This window comes from Xenopus laevis, chromosome 7L, assembly GCF_017654675.1.
Source record: "Xenopus laevis strain J_2021 chromosome 7L, Xenopus_laevis_v10.1, whole genome shotgun sequence".
NCBI lineage: Eukaryota > Metazoa > Chordata > Amphibia > Anura > Pipidae > Xenopus > Xenopus laevis.
In genome coordinates this window covers 77,636,615-77,656,067 of record NC_054383.1, presented here as the reverse complement: position 1 = coordinate 77,656,067, position 19,453 = coordinate 77,636,615, and the positions used below count along the sequence as shown (strand labels likewise).

The window sequence follows — 19,453 nt, the reverse complement described above, 5'->3', positions numbered from 1 at the left end:
TGAAAAAGGCACTAGGACAGTGAATGCACAAGTGCCAAACAAATTGAAATTTACATGGCAGAACAACAATGAGGGTCAGCTAATTACCAAACTCGTGGTATGCGAAAAAAGAAAAATGGTCTTTGGGGACTCTTATTTTGTATGACTCACTAGAAGATACTGTATTATAAATGTATTTTCATGTTCAACTAAATGTTGTTTTGACCTCCCACTAGGTTTTCTATTTTTTGCTTGGCTTTTAATTATATGTTGTATTACTGTGTGATTGTAGCATTTCTAATTCTCTTTTGTACATTAAAATCTGAACTATTTTAGAGAAGGGAACATCTAGTTGAATGCTTAGTGGCTTGTGAAACGTAATTGTTAACAAGCAAGACCTACACTTTAGGATCCATATGAAAGAGTCAATGTTAATAGGTGTTTTAAAAACAAAGCCATTACAATACCATAGAAGAATCACTGCTAAATGTAAAAACAGTGCATATGAGAAACTTGTAAAGTTCAAAGCAGTGCAGGACCACGCACACCCTGTAGAAGATAAGAGACTCCTGGTGCACAAAGGTAGAGGCTCGGTCACCTCACAACAGGATACAAATCAGCAAAATCCGATGGCATACAGGACTACATGAATTCTTCCAAATTTTTATTATAAAACGGATTGCAAATGCAACGTTTCGGGGAATACAAATCCCCTTTGTCAAGCATCAAGAATTCCTGTAGTCCTGTGTGCCATCGGATTTTGCTGATTTGAAACTTGTAAAGTTGCCAGGACAGGTGACTTAAAAATGTACAAAAGAGGTGATATTTTGAGTTGTAATCCCTTGTTTTTGTCGCTGTGGGAAAAATGCTTGGGCCTTTGGGCCTTTGTTTTTGCCTATTTTACTGTTTTTTTTACTGCAATTCACAAGTGCAGGGCAACAGTTAGAGTTAAAAAGGCCTTGGGCATTGTTGTAAGGTTAGGGCCTGAAAGGATACATTTAATGTAACTCTAGGATGTCCTTCCTGCCACGTACTAGCAGCCTTCGGAGGAGGATTGAGAGTTGCAGTTCAGCAACACCTAGAGGGCCACAGGCTTTACATGCCTGAGGTCAATCATATGCCCCAGGCCTCATACATTTTACCGCAGGTATAAGACACTGCTTAAACTAAGAAACAGAGAGAAACAAAAGGATGTATTGGCAATAAATTTCTAAGGCACCATTGAGGTGGAACAATATTGTGCTATATACATTACTATGAAAAAACTGTGTTTTGGGGTATTTGAAAAACATGTAATCTATTCACATTGGGGACTCCAGTTGCTGCATAGACCATACACAGATCAAACTAGTCTTCAGTAGTATTACTTGCTAACAGGTTATATGGGAGAATCCACAAATGGAATATTAGCAATTAGTGATTTGTGCTTATTTGAGAGCCTTGTGGCATTATCTCTGAACCATTACATTTATTTTAATTGTCTCTGCTACCCGAAGGTGAAAAATAAATATTTACATAGAAATGAAAATTCTAAATGGAAATGAAGATACCCCCAAATCCTTCCTTCTGTTCCCTCTGAGACATAGAAAAGGCTTCTTCTGTTTATTTGCCTGTTATAGGCATATGGGCTCTGACCTTGTGATTGAATTTTAGATTCATTATAGTAGTACATTGATTAGCTGTGCTGCCTTTTTGAGTAATACGATGCAATGCCTTGATTCCCCTGGGCAAAACTGATAGAGATTCAAGTTGTTTATATTTTAAACAAAAGCATATTTCAAATAAAATATATGATGCCTCTTAGTTTTATGGTTTTATTTGCTTTTGGGGAAAAAATTATAGGAACATAGTGTGTATTTATTTATGCATTTTACATAATTACATTCTGGTTTAAAAGCCAGAGGATTATCATGCCTATGGCACATTTCCATATTTTATATATTCTTTCAAAGCCTCTAAGTAAAATAGCTGGATTATTGAAGCGCTCAATTAGGCATCCTGTTTTTAACTGCTGCTAAGTCAGGCAGGTAACTTCCACAATCCTCTTTTGTCTAATTGGACTTCATGATTTCCATTCTTGTGTTCTGCCCACCACCCCGGGGTTTCTTTTACAGCAATGCAAATTGTTGCTTGCCGCTCAGCTGCTTTGTGGCTCGAAACAACATAAAGAGAGCACGACTTCATATGCAAAAAAGATACACAAGAATTCCCCTTAGAATGCTGTTCAGAATTTAGAGAGGTTCAAATTGATATGTGTTCTGACTTTAATGTCTGTATTTGGGTAATATAATGTTTAATGCCTATATGTGGGTATATATTGATCCACAGTGATGGATTTTCTTTTATATGAAGAATAACATTACATGTGTATAGCGACGATAAATGAGATGTGCATAGAATAGAAGGCATACTGAACATAAAAGGCACAAGCCGCTGTGTGAAAAGGTTTTATACCTTGTTTAAGTTCACAGGCAGTGACCTTACCTCCTATGGGTTCAGTCAGCAATCATCACTTTGTTGCTTGCTTTCTAAAACCAGTGAAGAATATTATGCTGCTGTATAAATAAATCATACCTTGGAAATATAGGGAATTGGTGGATGCTCATACACAAAACACAGAAGCAGAAATTATACTAATATCTTGGGGACAGAATTTATTATTTCCAAAATCTCTCTTACAAAGATGTACCACAAATATAGTAGTAAATATGTTGGGTTGGATGCATGAGCTGATTCAGTGTAATATCAGTGATCAAGCTGTAGAGCCATTACAATCTAGATTATGTATAGTACATTAAACTTGTGGCCCTATAGCTGATGAGAACTAAGGCTACCAGCTTCCCTAGCTAACCCTAAACTTTAAATGCACACCTCCCAATTGTCCCTTTTTCGGGGTGACAGTCCCTCTTTTGACAGCTCAACCTGCAGTCCCTCATTTGTACTGGAAAGTCCATATTTTCTCAGCATTTTCTCTGAACAGCCAGAAAAAGAAACAACGCTTCTAACTTAATTGGCTTTTAGCAGAGAGCACAGAACAACTAACAGGTGCAAATAAGATACTTTGTAACAATTTTGAGGCACAAAAAAACAGTTTTGATAAGGAGAAATATTTTCAAACTTTAATAAGCTGCCAAATTTTGTAAAATGAACATGGTAATTAGGGGGTGTGGCCACAGAAAGGGGCGTGGTCAAAACATTTCGCTGCAATATGTGCTGAAAAAAAATTTGTCCCTCTTTTTACTACCAAAATGTTGGGAGGTATGTAAATGGATGTCTCGAAAACATTATTATTTTTTTAGTATGGGGCCTAAAGCAATGACTGGGATGGACTAAGCCTTTCTATTGTTCCATTTTTGAGGGACATTCAGATGAAATTTAACAGCCAGGATTCTGTGTAAACCAAAAAGGGTATGGGGGTCCAGAAGTTTTACAATGGAGAATGCAACATCTGGTGTCAGGTAGATAGGCACACTGATATACTGGGGGATGAATGGATGGATAAATAGAGAAGTCGGATTAAAAGTTTATGTTGAAGCTATATTTTAATTTTTACTTATTACAAAGAATATGTTGCGAATTTAGCATTCTTTTTATATTCTTAACATGAATAAAGACCTCAAAGAATTTTGCTGGTGAAGAGCTGGAGCTATTTTCTACCAAACAATGCCACCAAAGCCGTGTTTTTACAGCAGCAGCTGTCACACTCGGCATTTCATGGGCTGTGAGCTTGGATTATTTGCTAGTAACCTAATAATAAAATGATCTGTGTGTGACATTAATTATAGTTTGAAATATGTCAGGAGTTGTTGTGATGAATGGGGTTGTCTTAATTGCATTTTAAGATCTGTTTATGTAATTTTTTTTCCTTGTGGAAAGATGAATTAATTCCTTCCGTCAACAAAATGACTTATGGTTATATTCCTAAAAGTTGGCACGGCTTTAGCAGAGCCTTTTAAAAATGCTGTAAGTTAAAGCTGTTTGTAGTTAGTGGTATATATATATATATTATTGTTTTTATTATTGTAAGTTATTCTTTAAAGCACTTTGACATTTTGCTGGAGCTACATTAGATTAGAATAGTGCCTAAACAGTAGTACAGCTATACAGAAGAATGTATAGTGAATTATGGTGGGACCTTGCTAATGTCAGCTTTTCAATTAAAGGGGTCTTCTGTGATGGTATAAAGAATTCCAGTTTGTCAGCTCTTGTTCTGTGCCTTGATGTTGATTGTTGATATATATTTTTTTAATTTGTTTTCACAACAATTAAACTGATTCATTTTTCCTACAATTGTGTGTCCAAAAGTCCTTTTTGATATGATGCTACACAATGACCTCATTTGTCTTGCCTTCAATGCCTTATTTCTAATTATTTATTACATTTCATATGAAATATCATTGTTTGCTGTATCATCAACAGGATTGGGCTGTTTATATAATAGTAAATATATACTAGAGGACTATCATGTGTGGAGTAGAAATGTGTAGTTCATGACAACTTGATGAAATTTGTGAAGTGGCTCCTCTGAGAAAGGCTTGCCCACCCATGGCTCAGAGTTCAGGTCAAGAGTCCATTCAGCAGCCAGAATCCTCCGTCCTCAGGGATAGGCATTTTCGACAACATCTTGTGTTGAATGGAAAAGGTTCAGGAGTGATCTGAAGCTCTTCACACCACTAACTTGGTGATAAAGGCCTGTGAATTCTTGAGGGATTTGGTGCCGGAATTTTAATATTTATGTAGAGACCTGTGAATGATTTGTCTTATCAGCATGGAATTTGGAGTTCTCTATTACTAAGTTATCCATCCACCAACTGCTAAAACTGAACAGAACTGACTTTGTTGGGGCGTTCATAAGTTTAAAACAAAATTTGCTCATTTATTTTCTCAGTATTGCCAGATGGATATCTCTGTCTGACATCTGACTCAGAGGGTGGTAAATAGAGTGTGGAGGGCATTGAGGAGCTGTTATTAGATTACATATGGACAGCTGAGGAGGTTTGTTGCAGGCAGACTGCTGTGTAAAGTCAGTGAAATATGTCAGGTTAAATGTTAATTTGCATTCATAGCTTGATTTTACCTTTTGTCCCCTCGCTGCACCTCAGCATTTATGAGATAATTGTTAGAAAAGTAAAACTGCACAAAGTGTCTTATATGGGAGTGTGTTGGTGACATGCACACAAAGTGAAGAACAGACAAAGATGTGTGAATCTTAGCAATATGAAAAAGGCCTTGTATCGTTTGGGAACCTTAGCTTTGTTTTCACTGTCTCTGCAGGGTTACTAATTTAGGGCTTCCTCTGTTTCCTATTTCCGTTGAGTATGAGCAATTCTTATAGGGCTCATTTTCCCATCACAGCTAGTGGTCTGAGAATATTCTCGTTGAAACAATGTCAGGCTGTAAATGACGCTTCTAGTTTTCACTTTATATGTTCTATAAACTTGCTCTTGTGCGTACAGGGCATGTTATGAAGTCTCTTGTAATTTCATCCTAATAAAGCACTTTAATTCATATATTGTGCCTTTTGGCTGAGCTTAAAAGAATGTTCTGCTTCAGACTATTCCCTGCTCATAGAATTTATACTCCTATCCATGGTGCCAGAGGCACTGGGTTGCAAGATGAATTCCCTAAAGTTACAGAGTACTGTCACATTGATCAAACATGTCCGTTCTTCAATATATTAGTATCTCGGCTCTGTGAGCCAGTCTCATCCTTAATTTGGTTTGCTTCTAATACGACATACATATATATTACATCTGCGTTGGTCAAGGAAGCTGAAATAGAAATATATTTCTGCCACCACTTTTTTGTCAAAAAAAATGCTCATATCTTTGGCATACATGGCATACACATGTCTATTTAGAATTCTTGATATTGCTATTTGTAAAATTTGCCCATACAAGTAAATTGTGTTTGGAAAGCTTTTCTGAAATGTATGATGCCTTATATATGAAAACGTGGCAAATACTAAAAATAATCCTATTCACACACCCAGTAATTTTACTTAAATAGTTGGATGGTTTTAAAGATTCACAGGCAAAAAATTAAAGAGCAGATGCGCAACATGTTTAAAACAGTTTATTCTAGTGAATTTTCAGTTAGTGGTCCATTAAAATACCCTGACAGCTGCATGCAGACACCATTTCACCATTTTGTTTTGCTTCCCCATTATTCAAATAGCTAGACAGAATAGCATTCAAGAGCATCTAATGCACAGGCCATATTATATTGAACAAAACTAGGGTAAAATCATTATCAGTATAGTGCAATTAACATATTGGGGACTTATGGTCCAACATCACAGATGGTAGGTATTTTGCATGGGTGTGCCCTAGTTGTGGACATTCTTCCTCAAAATATTGGTAATTGATCCACATATCTGTGATGTTTCATCACACACACAAAAAAAAGATTGCAATCAAAGTACCTAAGAGGCCAGAGCTAACAGACTTATTAAAGCAGTGTTGCAAGCAGGATATAGATGTTTACTACTCAAATTTAGATCTTGTTGTATTTTAAGATGTATACTGTACATTGAGAGTAAAGATTTTGAGTGTGAGGGATATGTGTTTATGTATGTACAAGTAAGTAAAGTCAACTTAACTAAAATAGATACAATGACAGGGTATATATTAAAATATAGCAATGACATTTGTTTGAGATTTTATTCATTGGATATTGGATGGATCTGTTCCACATAGTATGGAAAGCAAAAGGAAATAACATTTCTTGTAATTGTTATGTGCATCACTGAACAAAGTATATGATTTCCGTTTCACAATATATCTGAGTGGTCAGGATCATAAGGCATCACCCTACTAGTCTTTGAATTAGGGTCAGAAAGTCTTGGCTGCCAAATAGGTTTTAGATTTTACTGAGTCAGTTTTTAGATTGAAATTTCTGTGAGAGGAACCTGGGAGCTTCAAAGCTATTATCTAATTCTAGAGGAAGGATCTGAACTTGGGCATGGGGTACATGATACTTATCTTTGTGTTTCACAAAAACAGCAGAGATAAAATGAATTGAAGATTCTCATTTGATTTGGAGCTGGTATTCAGGAGTAACCCATAGTCTGTATTGTGTAGTCACTATTACTAATGTAGGTACTGCTCTGTTAGTCTAGTGATTTGTTTGTGAGTGCATACCTAGAATTTGGGAATCTACCCCAATATTTTTTTATTATTAGCATGAAAAAACCCACAATGACAAGTTGTTAATGGACATTGTAATAGCCAGAATATTGGTCTTTTTCGTTTTTCACTGAAGCTAGTGATTCAGTGAAATATCTTCTTACATTTTAAACACATCTATCATCTATTAATAGAGTTACCAGATGACATTCCCCTGCTGATTATTACTGTGCTGTGAGCTCTGTCTAAGGTGCTGAAATATGATTTGGAAATTATTATAAAACATTGTTTTATAAAAATAATAATTTGGACACATAGTAGTGTTTGAAAACCAATTACACTTTTTCTCAATATTTTGATTAGTCAAGTGAGACAAATGTACTCTTATTAGAATTCGTAAACTATACATTTTATTCACGTTTTATTTAAATTATATTTGTATAAGGGGGAATGAACAGAATGTCACAGGTATTTTAGGTGTGTATTATTATACGTATATAATGCAAATAAAATCACAAATTGGCAATGTATTAACGTGAAAGAAGCTTTTTTACCTATATGGAGTGGTAGCATTGTTTTGTTGTTGTTTTTTTAGCAAACATTAAGCAACACATGGTTTGCATTGTACATACCTCCCAATTGGGCCGTTTTTCGAGGGACAATCCCGATTTTGACAGCTCAACCTTAAACCTTAAAGGGCAATTCACCTTCATTAGCAAAACTGTTATAACACATAAAAACCACCTTCAAACTTCCATACCCTGCCAAATTTTGTAAAATGAACATGGTATTAGGGGGTGTTGCTACAGAATGGGCATGATCAAAATTGTCTTTTGACTAATTGCGGCAAATCTTTTTGTTCCTCTTTCTATTTCCAAAATGTTGGGAGGTATGCATTGTATACTGCAATAATTAGTAAATCATATTACAGATTACAACTGCCTGCCTTAGGAATTTTTAGGCCTGGGTAAGGCCTATGTTGCCAAGGGATACAGGAGTATAGCAAAGATATGATAGGGGTGTAGTACTTTGGGGCAGGGTAGAAGATGGGCCTAGGGGAATAGAAAGGTAATTCAGGTTCTGTAGTTCTCTTATCTAAATTATTCAGTCATGTTAAAGCAGTAATATCCAGCAGCATTACAAATAAAGAGATTTTCCAGGTAACACTGACCATTGCTGTCTGAATGTTCTCATGCAAAATCCAGATTTTTCCCAGTGTTTAAAAACAGGTTTTGTAAGTCATAATAAGTAAGTTGACTGGGCTGCTCAGAAAATCCAGTGCTAATAAAAATGTCATCCACCATAACAAGTGACCAAAATAAAAATAGACAGAAACTAAAAAGATACTTAAAAGTATGTTTCATAGCCATTTATTTAAAATGTAAAAAGGTGATAGTGTTCCTGTCTGGATGCAACCATCTTGATTCATACTGTAGACGTCTAGGGGGGAAAGGATCAAAGGAATGTTATCTCAACAACACAATAAATCACTTGGCTGGTTTTGAGATGCAATTGTTTGGATGCTGCTGTGTAATTAGTAAGTTTCCATAACTTTCTCTTTGAAGTAGGCGCATCAGTTTCCTGAATTCTGAACCTATTTGTATGCTATAGAGAACTACTCTTGTCTTGCATTTGTGTCTTTACAATGCTTTGTATGAATCCCTTTCCTTACAATAAGTACTCCATTTATGTGTAATAGAATCAGTCAGACAGCAGAGTTTGTCAGGGATATAACAAGTCTCCAGACCTGTTTTGCAACGTTTCACTTTGGTAGTAGCTTTGCTTCCCAGATTCCATATCTTACAATTGCCTAGGTCTTCGAGATGGGGCGAGAGTAGTAGGCTGTTTGGATTATGAATGTTATTGTGAGTCTAGCAGAGATATCAATAGTGAAAATCCATGCTCATTAGCTATTTGTGTTGTTGCTTCCTTTGGCACACAATGGTTCTGAACAAATATCAAAAGATGTTGTTGACTTCCCACTTCTAGAGTAATACTCCATGGGGTGTACGGGTTCAGTAGACTAGCTTTTTGAGGGTAATGCTTCCTGCATGGGAATTCTACGATTGTTTCTTGTAGACTTGTAGATCATTTAAGGCCATGCAGCATGTATGAAACAATTGTCTTCCCCAACAGTAATAAGCTAGAGCCTGGCAGCATGATTATGATTATATGGGTGAAAATGTACCAATGCCTGTGCCGTCTTCTATAGACATACAGTACTTGTGTGGGAGTATACATAAATAATTTTTTTAATTAATAAAAAGCTGCTCTGGGAACTAGAGCTAAAAAAATAAGTGACCAACTGTATTGTAATATTAAACGTTTTTTATAATTATCTCTTGTAGGTTCTAGACCCCGACTGGAAGATTTTCCACCTCGAATAGTTGAGCATCCTTCTGATCACATTGTCTCAAAGGGGGAACCAGCAACTTTGAACTGTAAAGCAGAAGGACGACCAACACCTATTATTGAGTGGTACAAGGATGGGGAAAGGGTTGAGACAGACAAAGACGATCCTCGGTCACATCGTATGCTGTTACCCAGCGGCTCACTCTTCTTTCTACGAATTGTTCATGGCCGGCGGAGTAAACCTGATGAAGGGGTATATATTTGCGTTGCAAGAAATTACCTTGGAGAGTCCGCCAGTCGAAATGCATCCCTGGAAGTAGCACGTAGGTTTTCTAGTATTTACTGTTCTTTTAATTCCTTTGTACATGCATGTTAATTGTGCTGCCAAAGTACAGAAACCTGTATCAAACTTTAAGCTTCTATAACTCTAACCTGAAAGGATTTATTTTCCCAGCAACAGGATAGTGTCACTGGTGAATGACACTAACATTTCAATTTTAATTTTCAGTATATAGGTGCTCTGTACAAGGGTTGAATAAACCCCAACGTTTTTGACATGCTTGTATATTATCAGTGGTTGTCTAAATAGACCTGCTAATATAATCCTGTCTAGGGACAGTGTCCAGTGCACATGTAAAAATTCAACCCACTGGGAATATAACAGGGTCAAGAGCACAAAGATAAAAAAAATGGCAGTATTATTAATTTTACTGCCATGTAGAGCTGCTGTACTTTCTGCCCCATACATGAGTTCTATATATATATTCAGCACACATCGGCACTCACCACTCCACCACAATAATAAAGGTCGGGGTAAATATTTATTTACTGAGACATTCTATTCTGTGTGACTTAAATAGTGAGGATGAAGGCTGGTGTTTAATGATAATTTTACATCAGTGTCTCTGGCCCTAGACACGTGACCCAGTCATATTAGAGATGAATGAATATAAAAGAGAGCAAAGTAGTTGGTCCTTTAGATTGTTCTCACAAATAAAGTGAAAAAATACAGAGTGGGAATGGTTTGCCAAGCACTTATAAGAAGGAAGTCAATGCAAGGCATACTATGCTTATTCAAGATTGTTTAAGATAGAACTTTTCATAATGTGCAAGCCTCAGTGTTCTGCTGTTTTTATATCATATTTCCAAAAGTGGTTAAGCATTACCTATAAAATATGCCATTAGTTAAAATAACTAAGACGTTTAGCATTTTTACTAGCCCATACTTCTTCTCAAATACATCAATTAGATGTCCTCATTTGCTTTTTATTTTCTTGATGTGGCTTTGGTCGGTCCCAGTGTGAATTTAAATGTGTGCTTGATCCAGTTGCATGTCAGGGGCATGAGTCCCCTCAGGGCTTTCGTGCTGGTTGTATACCATTCTCCTGCCAAGGCTTACAAGCACAATGCACTCTTGTTTGTCAGTGCACGTTGTGAGAGCTGTAAAATAGCCTGCAGATGGTGTCACTCATTAAGTCGCCACTAAAAGCAGCAACACAAAGCATTACACTTGGGCTTACCTGTACTTTGGTGGAAACTCTGAGTGTTTGCTTCCTGTCTGAAACCTCTTAGAGGCTGTTAATGTTTAATGGCTAAGAGAATGCAGCTAACATTTACATGTTTAATTACTCATTTTTTTCCGGTCACTAACCTTGTTTACTAGAGTATTCAATGTAATTTCCAAAGCTATTAGTTAATTTAAATTAATAGCTGTGGGGTTTCACATACCAGCCTAGGCACTGTATGCTTTATAGTATACCCACATTTGATCTACCCTTCTTCACTGGCTGGATCATTGGAGGAAAAAATTCAAGTGAAAACTATACCAGATTACCAGCAATCTAGTGCAAAGAACCAAGGGGCACATTTACTAAAGAGCAAAGTTTTCACGCCCTTTCGCCAGGCGCATTATCGCTCAGGCGAACGAATGTTACTCCACAAAATCGTAACAGAAGACGTAAATGAGCTGCGAATTAACGTCTGACGAAGTGTGGCGAACCCTTTACCGAGGTGAAAATTTACCCTTTAGTGAATTTCCCCACAAGTTTCTACAGGAGAATTCATTTATGTAAACAATATAAGGTTTGTGCTATAGAGCTTGATTAGTTATTATGTTTGTACTGAGAGGGTACTACCACCCTTTTATAAAGTGGCATAAGGATAGTATAGTTGATGAAACACAAATCTGCCACAGTAATAGATTTATTGGGATACTTACAGTACAGGTATGGGATCTGTTATCCGGAAACCCGTTATAAAGAAAGTTCCGAATTCCAGAAAGCTTGTCTCCCATAGACTCCATTTTATCCAATCAATCGAAATTTTTAAAAATGATTTCCTTTTTCTCTGTAATAATAATAAAACAATACCTTGTACTTGAACCAAACTAAGATATAATGAATCCTTATTAAAGGCAAAACCAGCCTATTGGGTTGCATGATTTTCTAGTAGACTTAAGATATGAAGATCCAAATTACGGAAAGATCCATTATCTGGAAAACCCCAGGTCTCGAGCTTTCTGGATAACAGGTCCCTACATGGTATTTGAAGGTAAATTTTGAGATACCCAGGGGGCACGTCAGTTTTTACTCCACAATGTTTCGTCACCCTTCGATGTCAGGATTACACTCATCTAACCAGATGATCCGTGGACCAATCACTCAAATAGATTAGCATATGGGCAGTTTTAGGCTTTATTCTTTTGGCTCGTCAACAGATCAATGTTGTTTAATGAGCTAATAACACATAGAAAACATTCTGGTGTTGATATTATCTCTGAGAGAAGTGACTATTGCTTCAAATTTGGGTATTAGCTTTTTGAGGCATTTTGAGAAAATTCTAGTATTTAATCTTGACATGTCCCTAGTAAAAGATACCAAGGCAAAATTCCAGAAACAACTTTATGTGCCATATAGCTTAGGTGGGGCCATCAGCTATGTAATGATTAAGTTTTAGGTTGGAATGATGTACCATATGTATCTGGCCAGCAGATGCATATATCATACCAACAATTGTTGCAGTAAATAATTGTTATTCTTTTTGGGTTTTTTTTTTTTACCCATATCTAAGTTAGCAGCATTATATACCGCCTTGCATTATTTTGCTTTGAAAAAGGAAACAAGAAATATAACTGTTTTATATCTATCTATCTATCTTCAGTCTGATAGACGGTGTCTGGTGTCAGAGATTTCTATTGTGCTCGCCCTGCCTTTTGACTGCTTGTGACCTCTGGGCGCTTAGCAAAATCTATTGAATGAGGTTTCAGCCTTTGGGAAAACACTACAAAAAATGAAAGCAATAACTCTGATTAAATTAAAATAAAGATGTTCAGGTTTACTATGGAAAAACTATAAATATTCACATAAAAATATAACCAACAAATTATTTTAAGAATGGGTTGATGATCTATTCTAAAGACAATTCTACATTTCCATATCCACTTGTTTTTTTTTTTGTCAACTGTTCCCTGTTATTACATTTGTGATAGATTATGTGGAATCATTTTTAAACAGTTTAAAATATATAAAAAGTTATAATTGGAAAATACATCCAGTTTAGTTTTATATTTTACTTATATCCTTTACTAGATATAGTATCGCATAGTATATCTGTTTGAATGTATCCTAGGTCCTATTTTCATGTACATATTTCAGTTAGAGATACAATTTTCACAGACTCTATCTATTGCTGTCTGTGGTGAAGAAAAAGTAGCTGACTTTTTTATTGCTCTTGCCTTTATCATGTGGTTTCAATATTTTATTATTGTAACTGAAGCTTTCTGTAGCTGTTTTATGATACACTCTTCGTATATTCTTTCTTCCTATTTGTATTTTTCTTATCTATATCTTTTCAGGTATCACTGTTGCATTACTTTTAATCTTACAATTTGGAAGTTATTTGATTATGCCTTTCTATGTTTGCCCGTTCCTTGTCCAAAATATTTCGGGAATATATTTATCTTCTTTGACCTCTTAAACTGGTAACCTCAATGGCCTTAAAGTAGCAGTGACTCTTTTGTCTTCGCTAATGGCTTCATTGAGACAAAGATCTACAAACAAACATTTAGTGGAGAAGGAAAAGACCCAAGTGTCTTATATAAACCAAGATAAATGATGGCATTCCCCGACAAGGCCAGAGAGAGAGAGAGAGAGAGAGAGTGGCCTTCTACTAGAAAGCCATTAGAACAAAGACAGAAACTGGGGAAATAAAATGGCATTTCTTCCAAGCACTAGACTAAAGAAAATGACAACCAACTCTTTCTGTCAACAAACAGTGCACTAAAATATTGCAGAATGATTACTTTGCTGTCACAAACCCTTGGAAGAGTTTAGACTAATGCACAATATGTTTTTACAAAAAAAAAAAATTCTCTCTTTCAAGACAATTGCTTAAAATGGATAGATAAATATTCTGTGTACAAATACCTTGATCTATTATAAATAATTATGTGTTCTTTTTAATCTGTGTGTCACCTGGTTGATCCTGGTCACTGGTTTGGCAGCAAAGTGTCTGATTGTGCTAATATAAGTAAGGAATTACTGATGGATGGAGATCACCAGTTGGTCTGCTATAAATATTGCTGCAGTTTATTGGCTCTGTACTAATTTTAATCACCTCCAAAATCACGGATAAATAGGTGTTCCCCAACTGCGGGACATATGCCATGAATGTATCCAAGTACCCATTTCCCCAGTCTTTTCATGACATTTTTCATGACATTTTGTCCATAATGTGTATGGGTGCAACAATTACTGAAGCTTGTGAGCCAGGTGGGTGTGGAAATATTAAGGCATTAAGTAGGCCTGACATACAGAATAGAGATAGAACCTTTATTTTTAGTTCCATTTCTCACCTGACAACTTGGTTCTGCATTTGCCTTAACAACCAAGAATGACAAAACAAATATAGATACTATCCAATTTGTATGTTCTGTACAGATATCTGTGAATGTGCTAACCATGTATATATGCAGTAATCTGTGTACATAGCAGTTTTTTTTTTAGTTTTTTTTAAAGTAAAGTATGTGCTCTGATGCCATGCATGAGAAATTCAGTAACTGCACTTCTTTTTCTTTTCCCAAAGACACTTATTATCTTGTTTTATGGATCTTTGGTAAGACGCCCACATTCTGTTTGTGTCTGTGACATACAAAAGCTAAAAATGTCTCTTTCCAAGACTCAAGTAGTAACTCTCCAGCCCAGGTGTCTCTCAGTTTCTCCATCCTGCTATTGGTTTTAGGTGCAGAGATTGATAGGTTTAGCAGACAAATAAACAGCCAAACAGCCAAACAGCCATAGAGTAAACATTGAACCTTTCTCAAATTGCAGCTAATCATTTACCTCTACAAAATTACTTTATAGGCTGTGATAAACTGCATACATTAGAAGTAAAATTATAAATGGCCTAAACTGCACACTCCAATTGTTACTGCTATAAACACAAAGTTATTATCTTTTTTTTTTAGGCACATTAATCTGACAGTGTGGAAGGCTGAAAGATTAAAATGTATAGATGTGTGCATTCTAAATGCTTATGTCTACAGGGCCTTTTCATAAGAAAGTCAGTAGCATGGATCAGGGGTTTTCAACCATTGACTGAGAAAAGGCACACTGGCACACAAGATGTGAATGCAGGTGAAAACCTTGCAAAATTTTATTACCGGAAGTGCAACGTTTCGGGGCATGCCTCTTTGTCAAGCATTGGCCAGTGGGCCCCTGAAATGTTTTGGAAAAAAACATACAAGCAATCAAAAGCACTGAAATAAATTAGGAGCAATGATATAGATAAATTCTATATACTGTATATATAGCTCATGGTGTTAATGCCTATAATTCTATTAACTACAAAAAAGTGGGATTTTTTTCTCTATATGCAGTGGGGTGAATTTTATTTTGCTGTAGAAAGTACCCGTCACTTAACCATGCCTTTTTTAAAAACATTTCCTTTCTTATACCCCATGGAAAATCCTGACAAATGCAAGAATCCTTTTCTTTCATGTATTCCTCTTCTCGCGAGGGGATATGAGTCATAAAAAAATCTTGTCAGGAATCATGCACGTAGTTGTCAGCTTTTTATGCTGAGTGGAGATGTCAGCATTGGATGCACTGGAAAAGCTTTTCCAGGTTGAGAATTTTCAGACTTTTTTTTTATTTCTGGAATGAAAGACAGCTCTGCAGGAGATACAGCAGGGAAGGAGTCAAGGTAAAGGCTCAAATCACAATTCAGCCATTTTTAAATAGGAATTATTTATTGATTTACTGTCACTTTCAGTCCATTACACAGACAAGATGCATTTATGTAATTTGGTTGGCATTCTTGGTAAAGATGCAGCTGCAAGGCTAGAAACAAAAAAAATGTTTTTCTAGCAGGTATTTTCATTTAAGGCAAGCTTTTTAAAGCAAGATTAATTGAGCACTACTTGGTACCAAATCTCCCATCTTGTCAGCCCAACTTGTGTATAAGATTCTTTTTGCTCTTGCTTCACACTGGAGATAGCAATCTTGATCCTGAGCAGAACACCTTTTTGAGCATAACCATGCACATATTTGAAGGAATTAATGTAGTTATAGACAGTTTTTACGGCTTATAATAAAACCCTAGTTTTAGCTTAGTATCTGCTCTGTCTTTTTTAGTCTGACATCCTCAGGCAGACTAGACCACCCAGTGATAAAGTGCTTTTCTCTGAGTTAAGAATGTCACAAGATGATCTTAAATTGTCTCATTTGTAGGGAGGAGATGTACCAGGAAGCTAAATTGTATATTTCACATTTGTATTATGTCATGTTTTACATGTGATCTCATTGTTATATGACATGAAAAATATTTTAAAAATAGCTGAAACTGTGAACCTTTTGAACCAATCCAAAACCACAAGGAGAAAAAATATTATATGAAGTCACTGTGCCCCAGTCAGGTGGTGTGTTTTCATATTCTAGACCAGTAAATTATTGCTGGTTGTTCGGAAATTAATGGCAAGCATTACAGATGTTGCAAGCTAATCCATATGGCACACAAAGAGGTACATTCATACAGACAACTTTATAAAGAGATGTCATGTGCTGTGTGTTGTAGTCAGCCCCTTCTGCCAATGAAATATGTTCTTGCGCACACACGGACATGTTGCACTTACGATTGCCTCTATTACCAAGCCATCTGGTGGCTGTTGGCTGACGGGGCCTTACAAAGTATTTATGGATCACCCCTTCCTGAATGCATCTACACTCAATATTTTGCCTCTGTTGCAGCATTGTGTCTTATGCAACTGTTCAGCCACTTAAGGCTTCTAATATTAGCAATTGCAGGCTTTTTCATGTATCACTTGGAAAAGGTATTTGGTGTCCTCCTAATGCCACAGCAATGCACACAAATGGGAAAGTGACATGTTCATGTAAGGTCAATGGTCATTTGTACTGCACAGTGGAATATGTTTGTGCTTTAGAAATACTAGCTTTTCCTTCATACTGCTGTATGACAATTTGATCTCCTGGCTGTCTGGAAAAGATAATTCCATTGGTGCTTAAACTTTGGAAATTCCATATTTAGTTAGATTTTTACATAAATGTTTGTTAAATGTGCAATTTTATCAATAGTGTTCACTGATAGAACAAAAGGACAAAGGTAGAAGTGTGAAATAGACAGTTTAGCTAACTTTACACCCATTAGTGGTACAACATAATCATAGACTTAGTGCAACAATTTTGCAACAAATTCCTGTAAAATAATTTATTTTGTGGCTACCTTTAGCCTTTCACATAAACTCCAGTATTTCATAGAAATAGGTCATTTCAGTCAAGTCAGTATGCTAGTTGGTTTGTGTGTTTGTATGGCTTAGGAGAGAGATGTTAGATCAAACTGAGGTATAGGTAGGCCAAAGCTGAACTGTAGTGTTGTAACCAGTGGGATATATTAACTAGATCAATGCAATTTCACAGTCTACCTATGTAACCAAGGTGCTCCTGGTTTTTTTGGACTATGTGCAGAAATGGCGCTTGACCTGCACTTTAGATGTAGCCGAAGATGGTTTATTGGTAATCCTTATAACAATTTGTGATTGCTTAAAATGTACTGCAGTAATTCCATCAATATTTTTTTTTAAACAGGTAATTTTAGAACACTGTAGTAATCTTTACATTTTATATGTTTAATTGTGAAGGTAATCTGAATTTAAATATGGTATTTTTAGAAAAAAAATCAGTGTGCTACTTCTTTAGCAATTTAAATATAATTAATCACAAGTTTCAGTGGTGGGTGAAATTGCTGAGCTACCCACTTGCAGTCTCATTCAACTGCAAAAAGGGTAGGCTGAATACTAAAAAAAAATCTTATTTGTTAGTATTCACTGCAGCTGAATAAGACTCTGCTTTACTTAAGTCAAATGAGAATGCAAGAGGGTAGCTCAGCAATTTCATCCACCACTGAAATTTGTGATTAATTAAAAAGTAATTTAGGAAAAATAAATGTTAAATTTGCAGCACTGACAGAATTCAAGTCATGTAGTGAGATTTAGAAAAAAAATGATACCTTTTTAGAGCTTTTTTTGCCATCAGATATTTTACTATGGTTACATACAGGAAAATTGACAGTTCTCTAGCAGTTCACATTTATTATTAATATTATTAGGGTTATTATTATTAGGGTTTATACATGAAACAATGCAGTGAAAATGTAAGGTGTATAACTCAAACATATCATATGTGGTGGTATGTATACTTAAACTCCAAGTTAAATTATTATTAGGAACTTTCATTTGTGTCCCCATTTCATTCCCTCGTGGTACAGCATGGTGGGAACAAAGATCTTTGTTACATTGGCTGACAGGCATGTGAAAATTACTATACCAGTTTTAAACGCAATCAATTCTTTGTTAGAAAAAAGGTACTGTTAGAAAAAAGGTACACAAATATGTATATATATGTATAATGTGTATGCATAATGTATAATGACATCTGTAGCATATGGAATTTTCTAAGGGAAAGTAGATACAATGAAGTAATTCTAATACATTTTTTTTGGCTGAAGAGTGTTGTTTAAAAATGTACACACACAAATATGTATATATATGTATAATGTGTATGCATAATGTATAATGACATCTGTAGCATATGGAATTTTCTAAGGGAAAGTAGATACAATGAAGTAATTCTAATACATTTTTTTTTGGCTGAAGAGTTGTTTCCCCCCACATTTCAAGGCTGAAGACATTTACGCTAATCCTGAGGTAATTTTTAGTAATTACACACTTTTCAGGGCATTTAATTGTTGGATTCATGTTTAATTTTTTTAATTTTCAATCTGTAATACAAAGTACAAAAGCATTAGAAGATTGATTACTTTACCCTTGAATAATTATCAGTGGATTTTTCATCCTATTTTACATAGAATCAATCACTGCTTGGCACCATCAAATTGCTGCTGTGCATCCCAAAGTAGGGGATTAAGCTATGCAAATTGGATCCACAAAGTGAGTGGTGTTACGTGACTCTGTTCAGTGCAGAGGGAATGCAATATGTGCCTGTCCCTCATGTACAACTGAACACATATGTTAAAATGTGATTAAATAAGATTTGCGTTTCTTATTTAAATGATCATGATAAATGATGATGATGATCATGAAAGCCTCACATCTGTATTGAGAACTGAAGTTAGTTTGGGCAAATGAAGGGCACAACTGGGGGCTTAACGGGTCATAACTGGTCATGGTTGCGGTGCAACAGGGTTTAGTTGTGCTTAACTAGATGTGGTTGGGTTATTCCTGGGGAGTACCACCCAGAAAGCACCTCTGAGTGGTTGATGTCTCTGCTGTAACTTGGAGGGGTGATAGTATCTAAAGAGCTTTAACGTATTGTTCTATACAAATCATGAACAAAAACATGTTGCAATGCAAGGTTATTTTAATCAAAGGCTGAATTTGTGTGTTCTTCCTCTTTGAGTGTTTACCTTATGCCATAACCTTTGCTACCTTTGGTAATTTAACTATCATACTACAGAATTTTCTT

General features: G+C 35.8%; 1 protein-coding gene across 3 annotated transcripts in view; it reads left to right on the top strand.

Annotated features, from left to right (window-relative positions):
• Positions 1-19,453, top strand: part of LOC108696402 (roundabout homolog 3) — a 263,216-nt gene that overhangs the window by 166,759 nt on the left and 77,004 nt on the right. For all 3 annotated transcript variants that reach the window (XM_041569200.1, XM_041569199.1, XM_018225727.2), the window contains exon 2: positions 9,455-9,781. In XM_041569200.1, coding sequence (XP_041425134.1) covers positions 9,455-9,781 — 327 coding nt within the window. The remainder of the gene's footprint in view (positions 1-9,454; positions 9,782-19,453) is intronic.